Genomic DNA, 17,696 nt, shown 5'->3' with positions numbered 1-17,696 from the left:
CAGAAACTGCTATTTCTAAAGATAGAACGTGTGGTGAGAATGTGTGCACCTCACAAAAAAAAAAGAAAAAGAGGCAACAGACCTACGATAAAAGTAAAAACACTTTCATTGAGCTTGGTCAGTATGGTAGCGATTTTCTAAAAATTGTGTTTTCTACCATTATTTAAAAAAAAAGAAAAAAAAAGAAGAAATTCAGTCAAATAAAAATACTCTTATTTAAATGTGACGGCTATATATCACTGCAGCCATGTGCCTCGGCCATGAGTAATGGCTTCAGTAAACAGAGTAAACACTTATTCAAAAAGAATAAGTGTTTAGACATCACTATCTTTTTTTGGCACAATACTGGTTCATAACCTCATTCCAAAGTCTTTAAAATAAAATGGCCAACATACCATGATTCATGTGCCTCCATCCTGATCGTATCTACATATTCATTTGTTGCACATATATCAAAGGTTGCAGGTCATCTGCCTGTTGCGCAACCTGCGCTGATAAGTTGAACTCCTGCAAACTGATTTTCTTTAACGTCCAAAGGATCGTTTGCTCTGAGCTTACAGAATTAATTGCTTCTGTTACCTTTTTTTCCTTTATTATTCAGCAGCCTTTGTTTTGTTCATGATTCTAGCAACTTGAAACAGTTCCCCAGAAAGTTTTGTGATTTTCATTAGAAAATCCCTCAAACCCATTAAAATAACTGCAGTTTCCACATTAAAAACTGTTCCGTCCTTTAAATAAAAAAATAATAATAAAAGAAACCTTTCTACGGACCTCATGATGTTGGATGCATCCTCAGCATCAGGGTCAGCACAGTATTTGTTGGCTAAGATCAGGCAGGCATCAGCTGATTCAATCTAAAAAAAACATTGCACAAACAAAAACACAATTATCCAGTCATAATCCAACAGTAATCTACATTAAAGCTTCCCTCAGAGCCGTGGTGGAGTAAGTATTATCAGTTACCTTGACTCTGGCCAGGTCATGTGGGTTTAGGACAGATCCTTGATAAAACTCTACTTGGGTGAAGTGGCGCTTGAACAAGGCTTCCAGCTCAAGATTAGGGGAAATACTGAGAGAAGAGAAAAAGTAAAAAAGAAACGAGAAAATTCAAGAAGACACATTTCTAAACCTCTACAGTTTGTTTTCTCTTGCAATCTGCTGTTTTTATCTCCGAAAATACAAGTTTAAAAAAAGTTGTGTACTTACTTATGGAGAAAAACTATTTCTACATTGACATCATCCCTGTCCTTGTGTAGGAAGTCTTTTAGAAAGTTGGACACACTCTCAAGTGTTATATGACCACAGACCACGATGTGCCTGGAAAATGAGGTGCAGAACAATAAGGAAACTAAAATGCAGTGAGAAATAATGTTAGCAAAACAAACGCACTCAAATTGTTGTATCATCTTTGTCCTGGAATCAAATGGTTCATTTATGATGTGAGGGATGTAATGGACGTTAAGGTCAATGATTTGAAATGTGGAATTCTATGTGGAAGTAATAACAACTATGTTAGAGTGGGGATGTTTGATGTTCCCATCACGATGAGGACGATTGAATGAGAAGGTCAGGGAGCACTCTGGATTTCAGTGTCAGATTATAGAGGATCAGTTGACTCAGATGAAGATTATGAAATCAGCACACAGACTATTTTGGTTCTCATAGATCACACTCCTTTTACATAAGAAACTCAGTTTGAGAAATCCAGGCATGCAGTGACCCTTTGTGACTTTAAAATGCCAGATACATTTATTCTACTTGAACAGAAGAGTAATGACAGCAGGAATAAAGAAGACAAGTGGGGAAACGCAGAAAAATGACAAACAAATCTGTACAGCCACAATAACAACGAACATGCATAAACATTTATATGTTTAGGAGCCAAATGCTACGTAGCTACAGCACTCTGCTAGTTGTTCATTGTGTCCACTGTCTATTGGTGGAATTTTAACAGCACAAATACATACTGAAGACGCTGGTTCTGTGTCAGTTTTCCATGGAACACTTCAATATACTATATAAATTAGACCGTTAATAAATCCTAATTTCAGAATTTTTTAAGAGAAAGGAAAATTTCAATAATAACACAATTCAAGTTAATATACAAAGGAACAAATAGATGAAGCTGTAAACTTTATTCAGATTTTATAAAGCTCATCTTATTAGTTTATTATTATTTTTTCTTAATATATTTTACAAAAATGTGCAACATATGAAACAAAGCTTTGAAAAACCACCAACTATGAATACTATAACCATCAAATGTATGATACCAGAAGCCACATTCTGTTAAAATACTGAGGCATTCAGCAGAATCTCATTATCTTTAGAAACAGCTGTGGAGCTTTGGACGCAAACGTGCATACCTTAAAGGAATAGTTTGACATTTTTGGGAAAATCTGTTTTCTTGTTTTCTTGCAGAGAGTTAGACAAAAAGACCAGAACCACTTTGTGATTAGTGTAGCTTAACATCACAAATGGAGGCTGGGGGAAAGAGCAAGACTTTGTTTATGGTAGCACATGGATGTCCAACTGCATCGATCTCACCCCACATGGAGTGAAAGAACTTGGGTATTTAACTAATACAGATGGCCTTGGTTTGCAAACCTTCAAATAGGCACCCTCTGATATAAAGCTAGATGTAGGACAAAATCATTATTGGTTGAGAGTTAGTTTGAGCTGGGAGTGGCCAGAAGAACCAAAGACGTCACAAAGAGGAAAAACAATGCACAAAAAGAAAAGGAAAATGACCACAGAAGCCCGAGTGAAAAGCGGTACTGTACAATCATTCATCTTAAGCCCACCTTCCACAAAAAAAATTAACTTTTTCACCTTGTTAGCATGTTTATATGGTGTTTTTATGTCTTACAAAACACATCACAAGCAGAATCAGCCAACACTGACTGAGGATTCCTTCACAGGAACTTTTTAAAATATTATCTTCAAACGCTCCACGTTAAACTTGCTTCTATACTGCAGGTCAAACAGGCCATTGAAATGGTTCAAAAAGTTGTAGTGTGAAAGATGAAAGGTTAACTTCATAAACTGATCAAACATGTCACAGAGGTGAGATTCTTAAATCACAGGAGGTTGTAAAAATAATCATTTCCTTTCTAAAGTTCTCTTGAGTTCTACGTAGACTACTTGGAAGGACTGACACTAACCACTCTTGATTACTTGGGGATGGGATAGAGAGTAAGGGAAAGTTGGGTAGAAAAGGAAGTTAGTGTGTTTTTAAAAAAAAAGAAAGAAAAAAGACAGATTTCTCATGCTCTGTTTAGGACAATCAGTGGGCTTACAATGCACTGAAAGGTCTAAATTACAATAAGGTTGAGTTATTAAGTGCATGTAGACACCTGAATCTGACAATAATTTGGATCGGATCGGATTACTCGCGACCCTGAGATAACTCAGTTGAAAGTTAATTAAACGTGTTTGCAGACGGGTGAAGCATGTGGCGAATTAAACTTTGCTATCTGCGTATGCTCGAGATTTTTTCCCGTGGTCGTGACCCAAAGTCGGAAGAGACGATATTACAATTGTTGTCGCCGTCAGAAAGAAACAAACAACGCGATGGAGAATGCGCCGTTGTGCATCGCGTTTGTGCAATAAGCAGCTCATCACAAACGAAATGTAGAGGGACGTACCTTCATCTTGCTCTTCATTCGCCATTTTCTCGAATGCCTGAGTTTGATTTGATTCATTCACCGCCATATATCCAAGGATAATTACCCTTGCTCAACTCATTCTTATTGTAATTTAGCCAATTATATGATCCTTTCAGTGCCATGTAACCCCACTGAATGATAGCATGAAAAAGGATTCCTTAAGCCTTCACATCTTATCCAAAGATGTTAAACTAGAACAGAAGTGCAGTTTATATGGAGACGTTGCAGTGTCCCACCAAAAATACCAGTGGACACTGGTCCACAAACACTGGTCTGTAGTGAGTTTTTTTCAGAGCCGTTTCAGCTTGGTTTAGTTTTTTTTTTTCTAATATTTTTTCCCTCTGCCCACTCTTGTTTGCAATTCATGCCAATGAGTAAAAAAAAAAAAAAAAAAGCTGTATCTTAAGTTTGTGTTCACCTTTTCCTTGGAAAAACACACTGTGCTCCTGGCACATGCCTCAAAAAGCTGACAGGGAAGCAGGCTATTCCAGGGGAGGTGGCCGCACACTGTTCTAACACAATGTATCGCAGCAGATTAACAAAGTGCAAGCTGTTGCGGCTTCTTATGTGAAAAGGCCTACTGACATTACATTAGGGAGAGTTAGCAGCCCTGAGGATTATTTAATTGCTGCCTGTCCTTGACTGTATGAGTGAAGCAAAGGGCAGCTTACAAAGTCAGGGGAGACTTTTAGAAAGAACTAAAATGCTGAGAGATGAAACTCATTAGCATATTCATGGTGCCCCACTCACTGGAAATTGAATTTGGAAAGTCATACTCCATGCAATATCAAGTTTATCCAGCCATCCATTTTCTATACACGCTTAATCCAACTCAGGGTCGCATGGGAGCTGAAGCTTTTCTCAGCTGTTATTGGGCGAGAGGCAGGGTACACCCTGGAAAGGTCACCCCAGTCCATCACAGGGCCACATAGAGACAAACAAAACAAACAACCATCCATGATCACACTCACTCCTAGGGTCAATTAAGAGTCACCAATTAACCTAACTTGCATGTTTTATGGCGGTGGGAAGCCTGTACCCGGAGAGAATCCACGCATACATGGGGAGAACATGCAAACTCTACACCGAAAGGCCTTTGCCGTGAGGCAACGGTGCTAACCACCACACCACTCTGCAGCCCAATATCAAGATCGTCATAGTTTATTTCATGGCAAAAGCCTAAAATCATACAGTTTTCATCAGGAACTGGTAGAGTGGAAATGAAACACAAATACATCACAAAACACACTTTTCAAAAGCAAAACTAAAGGACCAACAACATCACGCCAACACAACCAAGAGTAGCCCACACCTATATGAGGGATATGGGCACATACCTATGGCTCTGACATTAGCCATCCATTTTATATAAGGCTGTTGGCCAATAGCACTCAATGGGCTTAATGGACTAAAAAAAAGTCACTGTGTAGCCTGTGTAGTGGAAATAATTGCAAGTAGAGGGTTTGCTCCGCTTGTCTGCACTGAAATGACACTGCAAGTAGAAGAGGGTTTACAAAAACTAAAGTCCTGTTCCACTCAGACCTTTGGTCTATGCAAAGAGAGATCATGTACAATCTCATGCACAGTTGGATTTTTTTGTCATTGAATCCTAAAAAAGACATGTTAAATCAAGTACAAAGCAGGCTAAAATTGTTCTTTGGGTAGATATATGCTAAGCTAAGCTAATCATATCCTGCCTCTAGTTCAGGGTTTTTTGTGTCCTTATTTGAGTAATTTTCTTCGAAAGTGGTCAGAAAACATGTTTGTTGCAGATAAGTCATTTCATTTTGCTATAAATTACTAAAGGCCGGCGCACACCTTTACAATGTCATCGTTGCATCGTTTTTCGGGTGATCGGCATAACAATTCGGACCGTATTTGACACACTCGCACGTCCACCGCACACACTTGCGAAGCTACGATTTTTTTGACCGAATGTTATCACATGACCGAAATAGGAAGCCACAAATCACGTGACTTTCAAACTGGAGGCAGCCATGTTTGTGTCGTAGTCGTCCAACGTGACTAAGTGGCTATTCCCATTGACTGTTTAAATAATCCTGCGCGATGACATCGGAACAGAGACCGCACACACATACGATTGTATTCGGCACAAGGAAAATCCGTACGGAAATATCAAACATGTTTGATTTGATCCGATGAAACGACAAGCGACAAAATCGTTTGTCGGCTGCTACCGCACACCTTTACGATTCCCATGCGAAGTCATTGGGCCGACAAAATCGTACACGAATCGTAAAGGTGTGCGCCGGCCTTAAAACGTATGAATCATGCTTAGTATGGGGTTAGGGAGGAAGTACCTCTCGTCTTTCATGGGGACTTGCTGACAAAGGGCCAGCATGAACTAGTCATAACTTGTTCTTCTATTTAATCAAATCAGTAAAACCAGAGTCTCAGTCCAGTGTGTGACAGTCAGATACTGCCCAACCTCTTCTTGAACCGGCCCAGATATTACTGCAATCAGGGTATCGTTTCATGCCTTAGCCTACACAAACATGGCCGGCATTAATTATTTCGCTCCAAAATCCGAAAGCAAGCAAAAAGAGAACATTTCCCAAAATGTCAAAGAATGTCTTTAAAGTCAAGATTTTATTTAGTTCTGAGGGTGTAGGTCAGACTGAAGATTAAGGCCAAGAATGTTCAAAAGCAAAGCATGCAAATTAACAAGCAGAGCAGAGCTGTGAAGGTTTTTCAAGCTGAGAAAAACTGCACATTGGAAAACACACATGAAGCAAGCGATGGCACACAAGATCAAATGTAGGAGTTTGTTGCTTCTTTAGTGCTGAAAAGATGGATAACTTTCTAGTATTTCATCATGGTGACTCATTGGGGCTTACATCATATAAATATTTACAATTATTTTCTTGTTGATTGTCTAAAATGAACAATTATATAAATTCTTCCTTTTTTAGAAAGATTACTCTTTCTCCTTGGTGTTTAGTTTTGATTGGTTTGGAGTTTAACAATTTGTCCTACATTCAATGAAATCAGTGGCATTATAACCACATGCCATGTGTACCTGATAGATTAATGTCTGGATAATTATCTTTTGATCACAATTCGATCAACTGAATTTCATCACATATTTGCTTGATTGGTATACAAACTGAAGTTAGGAGGGTGTGATGGGGAGATGAGTGAGCTAAATAAAACATGGTGACTGAGTGATTAACAACACAAATTCAGCACACACGAACATTGACAAAAAGCAGCACGTAACACACAAAACATGTTGGATTTTCTCACGCTACCATAAAGTTATAATGAACTGTGATACACACGTCAACTTGAATGGTGGCAGATGACAGATGCTTGCCAAGATACAGACATCCGGATTTAGCCTCAGTAACACTTACTGAATTTTTAAGTGAGACTACATGATACTAATGGTATATAAGGAAGTCTATTTTTCGGATAAATTTTCAGACTTGCAGATTAAGGGACTGTTGTTATCTACTGTAAAATCTATTTAATAATTTTTTTGTTTATTTTTATGTCTTTATGACATTTTTTTCCTCACAAGAATTATTGTTCACTTAACTAAACAGTAAAATTGTTGAGCTTCTGGAATCTAAGTATTTATATAATTACCACCTCATAGTATGGCGACATTTGGAATGTGAACAAACCAGAGAACTGTAGTGCCAAAACAAATAAAACTGAAATATATACTATTTGATATTACCTCTAAAAGCATTATAATTATAATTACTTTCATGAAGATGATTATTATTATCGTTAACATCTAATACTCATCTTAAGGATATGCATGCTTTATTTCATGTTTTTGTAAAATATTAGATAAATAGAAAATGCCAATCAATTTTATATCTCTTTATTTAGATTTTACATCTTTATTTAGTGAATTTATCGGCAATGATCAATATTCCCTGCTGTGACTTTAAATTTGATCTCTCCATCGTGAGTTTGTGGCAGTACGCCATGAACAACATATTGAAAAACAAATTTGCTGTTGCCATGTTAACCACGGGTTAGAGGGATTAAAACTTTACGTAAACAAAAACAACCCAGTCCAATCACTGACCAGCAGCTGATGATGGCGAACAATAATAAAGCTTTTATAGATACTGACATTAGTAAAGCAGCCGACTTTATGACCCTTTACTTGTACCCTAACCCTGGTGCAGCTCTGAAAAAGAAACATTTTGTTTCACTTCACCACATGTCTGCATGGTCCTATTCAACTCATTCAAGTGTAGATCAAAGGAACAATTTTCAAGTGTCGGGTGGATGATCAAAGTTTATCACAGTGAGAAAAATCCAACATGTGCCACATTTACACATGACAACAGTACATCAACAGTATATGACTACACTGAAAAGATATCCATTTTATCAAGACATTTTGTCTATTTTTGAGCTTCCAAAGCTTCTTTAAAGAAGTGAAAAGAATCTGTCTGATGGCAAATGACTTTAAGTTGTTTAACTTTCAAAAAGAAATGTCACAGTTTTCTGGGATATTGGCAATCCTTACTGCAGATTCTTTTCAGCTGTTTAAAGAAGATAACACTTTTAGGGCTCCTTAATAAACAAAAATCACTCTTTAAGACAGAGATTCTTTGCAGCGTAAAGCACAATTTCATTAATGACAAGCAGCAGTGACAGCTTGTAATGCAAAAAAGCAGCTGCAATACAATACATTCAACACATTAATCATGGCCAAGTTCTTCAGTCACAGTGTGACTTTAGTGCTAATTGAGATCATTACATCTCAAATCCCAGTTTCATTACGTCCATTTTAGCAGAAATCTGAGCGTCACCTCTTTATGAGAGGAACACTCAAGTCACACAAAACCACACCATTACAAGTTTGCTAATTTGATTGACTTACTTTCTGCCTCTGGTCGAGTTATAACTCCCTCCATATTTCTTCCGATTAAGGATGAGAGCAGCAATTTCTGGCACGTAGCGAGCAAACATGGCCTACATGCATAAAAAAGAAAAAGAAAAGGGCATGCAGAGAAGGTTCTACTGCGGCGGAGGCAGTAGAGCCTCCTTGAATACTTACTTTCTCCCATTAACCGCACTATAGGAACCACCATATTTCTTGCGGTTTCCTATTAACTCTATGATTTCAGGGACGTAGCTTGCAAACATGGCCTAAGGAGAAGATAGGAGACAGAAGAAGAGACTAAAAAAAAAAGACAAGCAGAGAAGAGTACGTCCTCTGTTTTTGCTTTTAAAAAAATCCATAAAGTCTTAAAGAGAACCACTACTGTTTGTGCAGGAGCATTAATATTAATTTGTTATAAAGAAATCAGAGAAAGAAAATAAGAAATGTGTCATTCATTCAAATTAACTGAATGAAATTGTGTGAATGTAACATGAAGTTATGCATCAGTTACATTCCATATATTGCAAAAAAGTATGAGAATGAAAAAGGAAATTAAAAGGCTAATATTTACAGGTATTGGAAGACTAAAGGAGAAAAATGACAGCTGATGAGCGGTATGCCGATCTGCGGTAGAAAAATAAAAATGATAGTAATCAAGAAAAGCCTTATATGCCATGTTTTGTCCAACAAACACTCATGTTGGGTTGACTTGAACAGCACAGCCAAATGGATGGCAAACATTAAGAGTCTGCACCACTGCACATCCACCTGAACAACCACAAAAATCATACTGCATCTATTACAGCAGCATGGCTTCGTAGTAGAAGAGCCCGAGCACTGGACTGACCTGCTTGCTGTTCAGACAAGCAGAAAACATTTACAAAACAACATGAAACTCAAAATATGACTGAGACCCTGGACTGTTGAGCAGCTAGAATCCTTTATCAGACTATAATGGGACAACAAAGGTCCCAAAGGTCCAGTAACTGGTCTCCTCAGTTCCCGGATATTTACAGACTGTTGTTAAAAGAAGATGGAATCTCCAGTGGTAAACACAGTCCTGTCCCAATGTATTGAAGATGAAAAAGTTATGTCTCACATTTAACATTTTATATATTGTCTTTCTTCTACTAAAAAAAAAAAAAAAATATGGATTTAAGCAATTTGCAAAGTATTGCATCCTGTTTTTATTTAAATTTGAATCAGTTTCTGCCCATTGCTCCCCAAGTTTCTCGTCTCTTGAAGATCTATATAAATCTATATAAATCTCTGACTGGATAGACTGGATTTCCATTAGAAAAGCAACCAAGTCATATATATGACTGAGAATATTTGTGCAGAAAGTGGGATACAATAACGTTGCTACATCCATAAAGCTGAGCTTCAAGAAATCATCCCCATCTCACGGTGTTTGTTGGAAAGAGGGAGGGGGAGCAGAAGGGTGGAGCCACCTGAAACCGTAGTACTTTTACAGTTAATAACATAAGAAACATTTGCAAATATTGTATATTTCCTAAAGGAATGAAAATGTAACAAAATAAAACTTCAGCATTTCACCTTAAATAAATGCTGCATAACTTGTGGACAACTCATACAGTAAATGACATGCGACATACTGTGGTGGAGTGGGGAGCCACAAAAACAGATCTGTGTAAACAACAGGTGAATGGCGTCTAGAGTTGAGTCCCAGCGTTTTGCTAACACCTGATGGGGTGTGATGGCTGGTTGCATGAAGGATTTTAAAGCGAGAATTGATGACAATAAGGTAATGAGTGGGATTTTTACCAAACCACCAAGGATGAAGAAGACCATAAACAAGCGGCCCAGGGTGGTTTTTGCATACACGTCTCCGTAGCCGACCGTGGACATCGTTACCATGAGCAGGTAGACACATTCCCAGTAGGAAAGCACCTGGGAATTTTGGAAGTTTTCCCAAGGATCCCCTGAGTTTTCCACCTGGAAGAAAGGTAAAGATTTATACAACCACAAAAACAAATAACTGTAAAAGTATTATTTACTACTATTGTTGTCTTACAATGATTATTCTTACTTTTTTATCTTAGCTGCCAGTTTTAGAATGAACAGAGTCGAATTGTACAACAGCCGTGCAATAACTCCTCTTTACTACTGTTATAACATTAAATTCATATGTATGATCACTTCATAGGGTGTCGTTTTTCTTTAATTCAGATTGTTGAATTGACCAAAAGGATGTTTGATTTATTTTATTCGGCCTGACTGATTGGAATGGATCGTTTAACATGGTGGAAACCCTACAATACAGTTCAACTGCAACACAAGCAGCAGCCTCCAAAACAAACAGTGGCATCATCAACTAGTTAGTTTAAACAAATGCTGAAAATGTGTGGCCTTCATCAAGCAGACATTTACTGGTCTTTGCTTAGTGTTCTAAATAGGCTGACAACTAAGTGCAGATTGATAATAAATAAATAATTGATAATATTCGCTCTGCCAACATACAGAACTTTGTTCTGAATTAAATGGCTGCCACAGACTTACCAGATGAATGAATCCTGCTGCAGTTAGCCATGTGCTTATGAAGATCGAACACAGATTCACCAACTTAATCGAGTTGCTGTTTTTAAAAGACAGCAAAAGAAAATAGCTCAACGACAAGTTGCTATTCATTTGGTGTAATTTATTACAGTGATGCGGGAATGTTATGTACTGCACATCTACACCAGAAGAAATTCAAACTCACAAACAATTCAGTCCCATTTCTATAATCATATTCATCATATTCTTCAGACACAATGTAGAAGTAATCTACGGCTTCATTGTTAATTCTGACAAACTGTTGAGTCAGGGGATAATGAAACTCTTAAACACAGCATATACTTTGACACATTTTTCCTTATTAATCTTGAATTTTAGTACATTCTTTACTTGTTTTGTTGTCATTACACAACACTACAGTGACTTCTGAATTCTACTGTTCAAATATGGATTTTCAAAAGTGTAAAATATATATTCGTTCAACGTTCACCATCTTATTCCATTAAGAATATTAATTCTAACTGATACATTTTGTGGTTGTCCTCACTATGTATTTAGGATTTCTAAGTGCAACCTTCATTTAAGTATATGTACCGTATATGTCTTAATGCAGTATTAAGTCCCTGAATGACCTCTGTCCGCTTTTTATGTGTTGCTGTCATCTGAGTGAATGACTAAGGAGATTACTCTAAAGCATTTTGTTATGCTATAAGCTCTTCCTGACATGACATCTGTGCAAAAAGCTTTAATTCCAAGCAGCAAGGGCAAAAACAGAAATCTGTTTTATCCAAGATTGCAGGATATTTTGTAACGTATCAATTGTACACATGGTGCTGAAAGCACTAAAGACAAAAACGCTTTAAAATCAGCATTAATGTTTACCAGTTAAAATTAAAGCTCAGGCGTAATTTGCTTGAGGCGAAATACTGCAAAGAAAACTTTTTTCCCCTTAAGAATTAAACAACATTCGTGTAGCAAGAAAATATTACCTAAAATGCAATATTCACTCAAAAAAGATGAAGACATTACAAACAGACTCAAATATGAACAAAAATAACTGTAAATTTCAACACACTTACCTCGTCTTTAGTATATTCAAAAACTGTAAAATTTCTGAGAACTGTATCAACCTTAAGGCCCTTAAAAACCTCAAACCTGTCAGAGAAGAAATAAAGAAATTGGTCAGAAATGCATTTTCATAATCTCAGACAAGACCAGTGACAGTCGATTGTAACTTATCAACAGCATCATACCTTTCATACTTTCATCCATCTTTATCAGCTTCAATGGATTCATGTTGATTTAAAAAAAAAAAAAAAACACCCCCACTAATCGAGCAGCACTAAGCGCTTACTGTATTAAAAGAAACACTTTGGAAATGCGTGGAAACAAATAAATAAAAACAAATTCGACATTCAAGCTATCTCCTGATCAACTCATGGCACTCTTTTTGTAATCCCGGGAGCCTCGCCGTGCACCGGCATCTACCTAACACAAGTATCATCCCTGCTGCGTAAAACTCGGAACATAGAAGAAATGAAAACCTGGATTAGAATAAAGACAGGTGGAGGCTGACATGCCAAAACGAATGAGTAAAAATATGTGACGTCAAATCTGAAATTTGAGGGTATTTATGGAGGAAAAAAAAATTGAGTCAATGTCTGTTGCCAACAGTTCAAGGACAACATAACCAACAAAATCAGCTGTGCCAGCGCCAGCCTGAGCTTCTACATCATATTTAGACGTTAAATCACAGCCCTGTTCCCTTTTTTAATGGCATTTCTGTCTAAAAGGCTTAACTGATCAACAAAACTACATGATAAAGCAAAATATAATTTCCTTGAGAATGCCTAGACACACTGCAGTGAGAAACCTCCTGAAAGGAACACCCATCCAGTTTTAAAAGACAAATGATTAATTGAATAATTCAGCTGAAAAAAAGCTGCATCTGTATCACATTTGGGGCCTCAATAACTATTAATAATCAAACAAGTCAAATTCAATTGTCACATGAAATAATTGGGCAGACAAATTTCCCTACTGGAGCATATTTGTGTCAAAGAACACAAATCATTCAGCTAAAAGAAATATAAATAAATAATCTATGAAAAAAAAAAATGACGTGTACAGCTGTGTGCTTTGCCAAATCTCAATTATTATTACAAGTGAACGTTTGCCAGATGGGGAACATAATGCACAACAAATCCAAAACCTGCTCCAGCTGACACACAGAGTCCAAAGAGTTTTGACAAGCCAACCTTCAGCTTTAGACAAAGATCCCCCTCAAGTCCACGTCCTGCAGGTCTTACCCCAGTAGGAGATTATGTGGAAGCATGCCCCAAGGCTGAAGCACATGCTGTCCTGGTCTTCTTTGTCGATGACCTGCCCGTGGCCCATCCTGACCCTGTAACCCTTTTGGAAGAGCTCCCCGGTTGATTTCTTGCGTTTGGTTGCAATAGAAGGTGCATTGGAGTGTGTGCTTCCATCGGCCCCCTTGTACACCAACATCTTAGACGAAATCATGTCTTGAAATTATGCGAAAAAAGTCTCTAGCTTAAAGTCCAAAAATTATTTTTCACTGCTCCGCTTCAGACTCGCCCAAAATCATGTCAAAAAAAATATCATCCACAAAAAAAAAACAAAAAAACAAAAAACGTCAGAATAGCCAGATGCCCTTGTGACATTTGCATTCAACAGTCTGGCATCAAGAGCAACTCTTTTCTGAAGACATGTTGTGATCAGATTTACCTCAAACCGTCACAACCTCCTCATGGCGAAACGGTGCATTCAGCAAGCTTAAAGCAAACCCTTTCCCATCAGGATATTAGAGTATAAGCTCCTTTAGGATTCATCCAGAGAAAAGAAGAGGGCAGACAGCAGGCATGCCCATCAGCTGGCTTCACATTATAACCTACATCTCGTCGCTCTAACACTCAAACCACTGTTGACCAACCAAGTTTCTTTCTCTAATCTTGGACCAGAACAGGATGTATCTTTGTCACACATTTAGTCCCACCGCAGAAAACAAGACAATAAAGCTGTGGAGAAGCAGGAAGCTCTGGTGGTCTTTGTATTTGATGGATTCAGTGATTTCACAATAATCCCTAAAATGATCACAGCTGACGTAACAACTGTTGTTGCAGTCGATGCTGAAACTAAACGCGCAGCATGAACGATGTCACCGCAGGCATAAAAAACACAGCAGCTGACAGAAACCTGTGTCTGTAAAGTTCATTCAGTGTCACTTCTGTCATCAGCAACACACCACAAAGCCTTTTCAATCATGTCAGAGTGGATGGTTCAGAGGGAGAATTTTAATATTCTTAAGAGGAAATTTAAAAAATAAAACAATCATTTCTGCATCACAGAAAGTTAACACTTCAAAATGTTGAGATGCAGTTGGTGTACTCTGCAAAATTGGTAACAAACAATTGGCAGGGGGGTCAGACATTACCTTAATCATATCACTTACAGGTGGTATGATAGGTCTTACAGTCATTTTTTTGTTTTTTTTTCCCTGTCTTCAATGTACGTTTGCATGTAAAATGTCTGCAGTCACAAAGGCCCCCAAGTCCATACCAAAGATTACTAACGCTTATTTTCTCTCACTGTAACAAAATTTAGACATCGTCTAAATCACCATGTAAAACATTTGCATAATGTCAGCCCAGTGACAAGCTTAGAACAACTTTACTGATAAACACTTGTCTTACCATAAACATTTTCTAACCAATCAAAGCAGTGGAAAAGAAGCTGTCATGTTAAACTTAGTGACTTGAATAAAAATATTTAATTTAATGAAACTGTCCTGACAGTAATTCATTCAGTCTGTGAACCTGGAGGAGCCTCTAACCACCTTCTTTTCTTCACTTTTTGTTTTGCTCATTATTCAAATAAACAAAAAGGAAAACATATTTTGTAATGTATGTACATCTACAGTCTGTACATACATCTGAGTTTTATTCCTCTTTCATCGTGTTGTACATGGCAAACGTATTAAGCGGTCCTCAGAAAACAGCTCACAGAGTGCTAATAGCTCTCACTTACGGATGTGTTCCCTGGAAAACCAGAAGCTGCTGAGGTCATAAGTCAAAATTCTTAAATGAATTTAAAAGTCTTCAGAAGGGAAACATTTTCCCTCTTTCTTCCATTAATCATCTTTGTGTATTTAACTTGTAACCTTTGAGCATTGTGACCACCAGTTTGGGAGCAGCATTTGGGGACATTTTGTCTCAACGGACAGTTTAATACTAAAAGCCTCTTTCTGTGTTTTTAGTCTCTGGGGGTAAAAAAAAAACAAAAAAGCTGCAGCATGCGTCTGCAGCTGAGACATGAATGTCTTATCTGGAAGAGCGATGTTGCACTGGATTATTTTCACTGTCAGACAAAAATGTGATGCTCATATTTCACAGTTGCAGAGATCAGAATGTCGGCGTTTTAAGTCCAGACATATTAGCTGATCCTGACTGTTATTTCCCAAAACTATGCGTACTTCTAGCCAACATGTCACAAGTGTGTCATGTTCACATCGACAAGCACAAGTAAGCATGTCAATGTAAGAGAGTATTTGCAATTCTGGAAGCGTTTTTGGTGTCAAAATGTTCAGACAGCAGCATTGGCAGATTGGCACTTTGGCTGAGCGCCTGCACAAATATGGACTTTGGACCGGAAAAGACCAGATCCTGCTGAGCTGATGATAACCAGCACCTGTTTATAACTCAGTTTAACCAAACACAAATTCAAGAGTTAATCCTCCATAACCAATATCCCACTGACAGAGAGATTACATTTTTCCCCCTTGGAATAAGACAGAAAATGTTACAACACATCTACACTCAATAGTGTTGAGTTTGAATTAGATTTAATATTTACTTTTAATCAGTAAATTCAGAAACAGATAGACCATTTGCGCAGCACATAATTTAATCCCAGCAGCAAAAACAACTTTCCTCTATTAATGGCTCTGCTCCAGCAGAAAGACAACAGTGAACCACTGTGAGCTGAATTCCGAATCTGATGTCGTTCTCATCAACAGCCCCAATGATATTTTTTATTTACCTTTGCTGCTCATACAGTGGCATGTTAGAATAGAAAAGGCTTGTAACGATCCACTCTGGTAGACCCCTAATAGAATAACAGGTCTATAAAGTATGTGCTGGTTGTATGCTGCTTGGTCTGAGCAGGTGGTGTGTGACAGGAAGTGCTGCATTTTCGTTTGTGTAAAACTAAGTGAGAGTCAGTCAGGGCTGAAAGGACAACAAAAAGAACACCACCTACACAAACAGTAAAAACAACAAGACAAGTGGGCCAGGATATATGAGGAAGGCCGCCACAATGATCACAATCAAATCACCAGGACGAAATAAATTCTAACAATTATTATGACCAAGGGTTTAAAGCTGCAGTCTACAGGATTTGTTGTTGTCATACGTAAAGTCCTAATTTTTGGCATTTTAAGAGTTTACATGATCTATCAGAACGCTTGAAGTTGAAAACGGTGACCTCCGTAGTCGCAAAATGCAAGAAATGCTTATTTTTTAACCGAAAAATAAAAAGTTATTCAACTTCCTGTCCCGCCCCATCAAAACACATGAGAACTCGTGCACGTAGATGCGCGTACACGACTCCTCATTCATCAACTCACCTGTCATTTGCGATCATGGAAGACACAGTAAGTAGACTAGCCCGTAATGAAGTTCAATAGTCCAGATAAATAAGCGTGGGGACGAGCCTACCTTGTATCGCGCGTGCACAATCGGTGATTGACAGGCAGCAGAGCCCAGCTCGTAACCTGATTGGTTACCTTTTACCGGTCCGGTCTGCAATTTTGTAAACAAACCTGCTGGCTTTGGAGGGACCTAGCGGGACATATAGGGGACCTAGAGAACTCTTTTTTTCTTGTATTGGGGTATTTAATGTACTACTTTCAGAATCCCCGGACAGTTCCAGGCATTATGCTTGAAAAAGAGTTGCAGACTGCAGCTTTAAGAGGCAGATTCTCAAAAGGCCAATGTCTGTAATATTAGGATACTGTAACATAAACTAGATCCAAAATGGTTGATGCTTCTTGGTCTACTAAAATAACTTATTTTTTTGTTTTTAAAGAAAAATACAAAATAATGGACATCGGCTTCTACAATCTAAATATCCACTGCTTTTCTCTTGTATCTGATGACGAAAAGAAGACAAAAGGCAAAATTTCATATTCTTTCTTCCTCCGTTCACATCACAGATTCAAACTAAAATACGGTCCAACTGTAGATATAAAATAACAAAACACACAACATGTGTAAAAACTACATCTGCTCTCCTTCACATTATTCATACACTTCTGCTTTTTTCAGTTTTACTCTACCACTATTTACACTATTGTTAATGGACTGATCTATCTATTTATGTAGAGAGCTAATAATTGATGATGTATTTTAGCAATAAAGTATATTTGAAGCAAAGCAATAGAATTTTTGCATCAAGAATAAATCAGACCAAATAACAAATCCAGGCACAGTACATATACTATGATTAAATACCGTGTACTGCTTCAAATCAATAACTACCTGTCTAACTCTGGTTTGGTTAGTATGAACTACTATGAACTATAGCTTCAACAAGTATAGCAAAATAACGCAATTACT

The 17,696-nt window shown here is 37.7% G+C and overlaps 1 protein-coding gene across 16 annotated transcripts in view; it reads right to left on the bottom strand.

The window, feature by feature from the left end:
- The window catches only part of LOC142374245 (calcium-activated potassium channel subunit alpha-1a-like), an 89,413-nt gene that overhangs the window by 26,815 nt on the left and 44,902 nt on the right, over window positions 1-17,696 (bottom strand). For 13 of the 16 annotated variants that reach the window (XM_075457808.1, XM_075457811.1, XM_075457810.1 and 10 more), the window contains exons 6-12: window positions 12,141-12,216; window positions 11,065-11,140; window positions 10,330-10,500; window positions 8,719-8,810; window positions 1,207-1,317; window positions 964-1,069; window positions 772-854 (exon numbers count right to left, since the gene is read on the bottom strand). In XM_075457808.1, the coding sequence (XP_075313923.1) occupies window positions 772-854; window positions 964-1,069; window positions 1,207-1,317; window positions 8,719-8,810; window positions 10,330-10,500; window positions 11,065-11,140; window positions 12,141-12,216 (715 nt within the window). Of the gene's footprint in view, window positions 1-771; window positions 855-963; window positions 1,070-1,206; window positions 1,318-8,541; window positions 8,634-8,718; window positions 8,811-10,329; window positions 10,501-11,064; window positions 11,141-12,140; window positions 12,217-12,314; window positions 15,338-17,696 lie in introns of those variants that run through there. The other 3 variants (XM_075457809.1, XM_075457820.1, XM_075457822.1) reach the window with 2 other exon arrangements.

This window comes from Odontesthes bonariensis, chromosome 23 (assembly GCF_027942865.1).
Source record: "Odontesthes bonariensis isolate fOdoBon6 chromosome 23, fOdoBon6.hap1, whole genome shotgun sequence".
Classification (NCBI taxonomy): domain Eukaryota; kingdom Metazoa; phylum Chordata; class Actinopteri; order Atheriniformes; family Atherinopsidae; genus Odontesthes; species Odontesthes bonariensis.
Note: the sequence above shows the minus strand (reverse complement) of the source record. Positions and strands in the feature narration are given on the sequence as shown.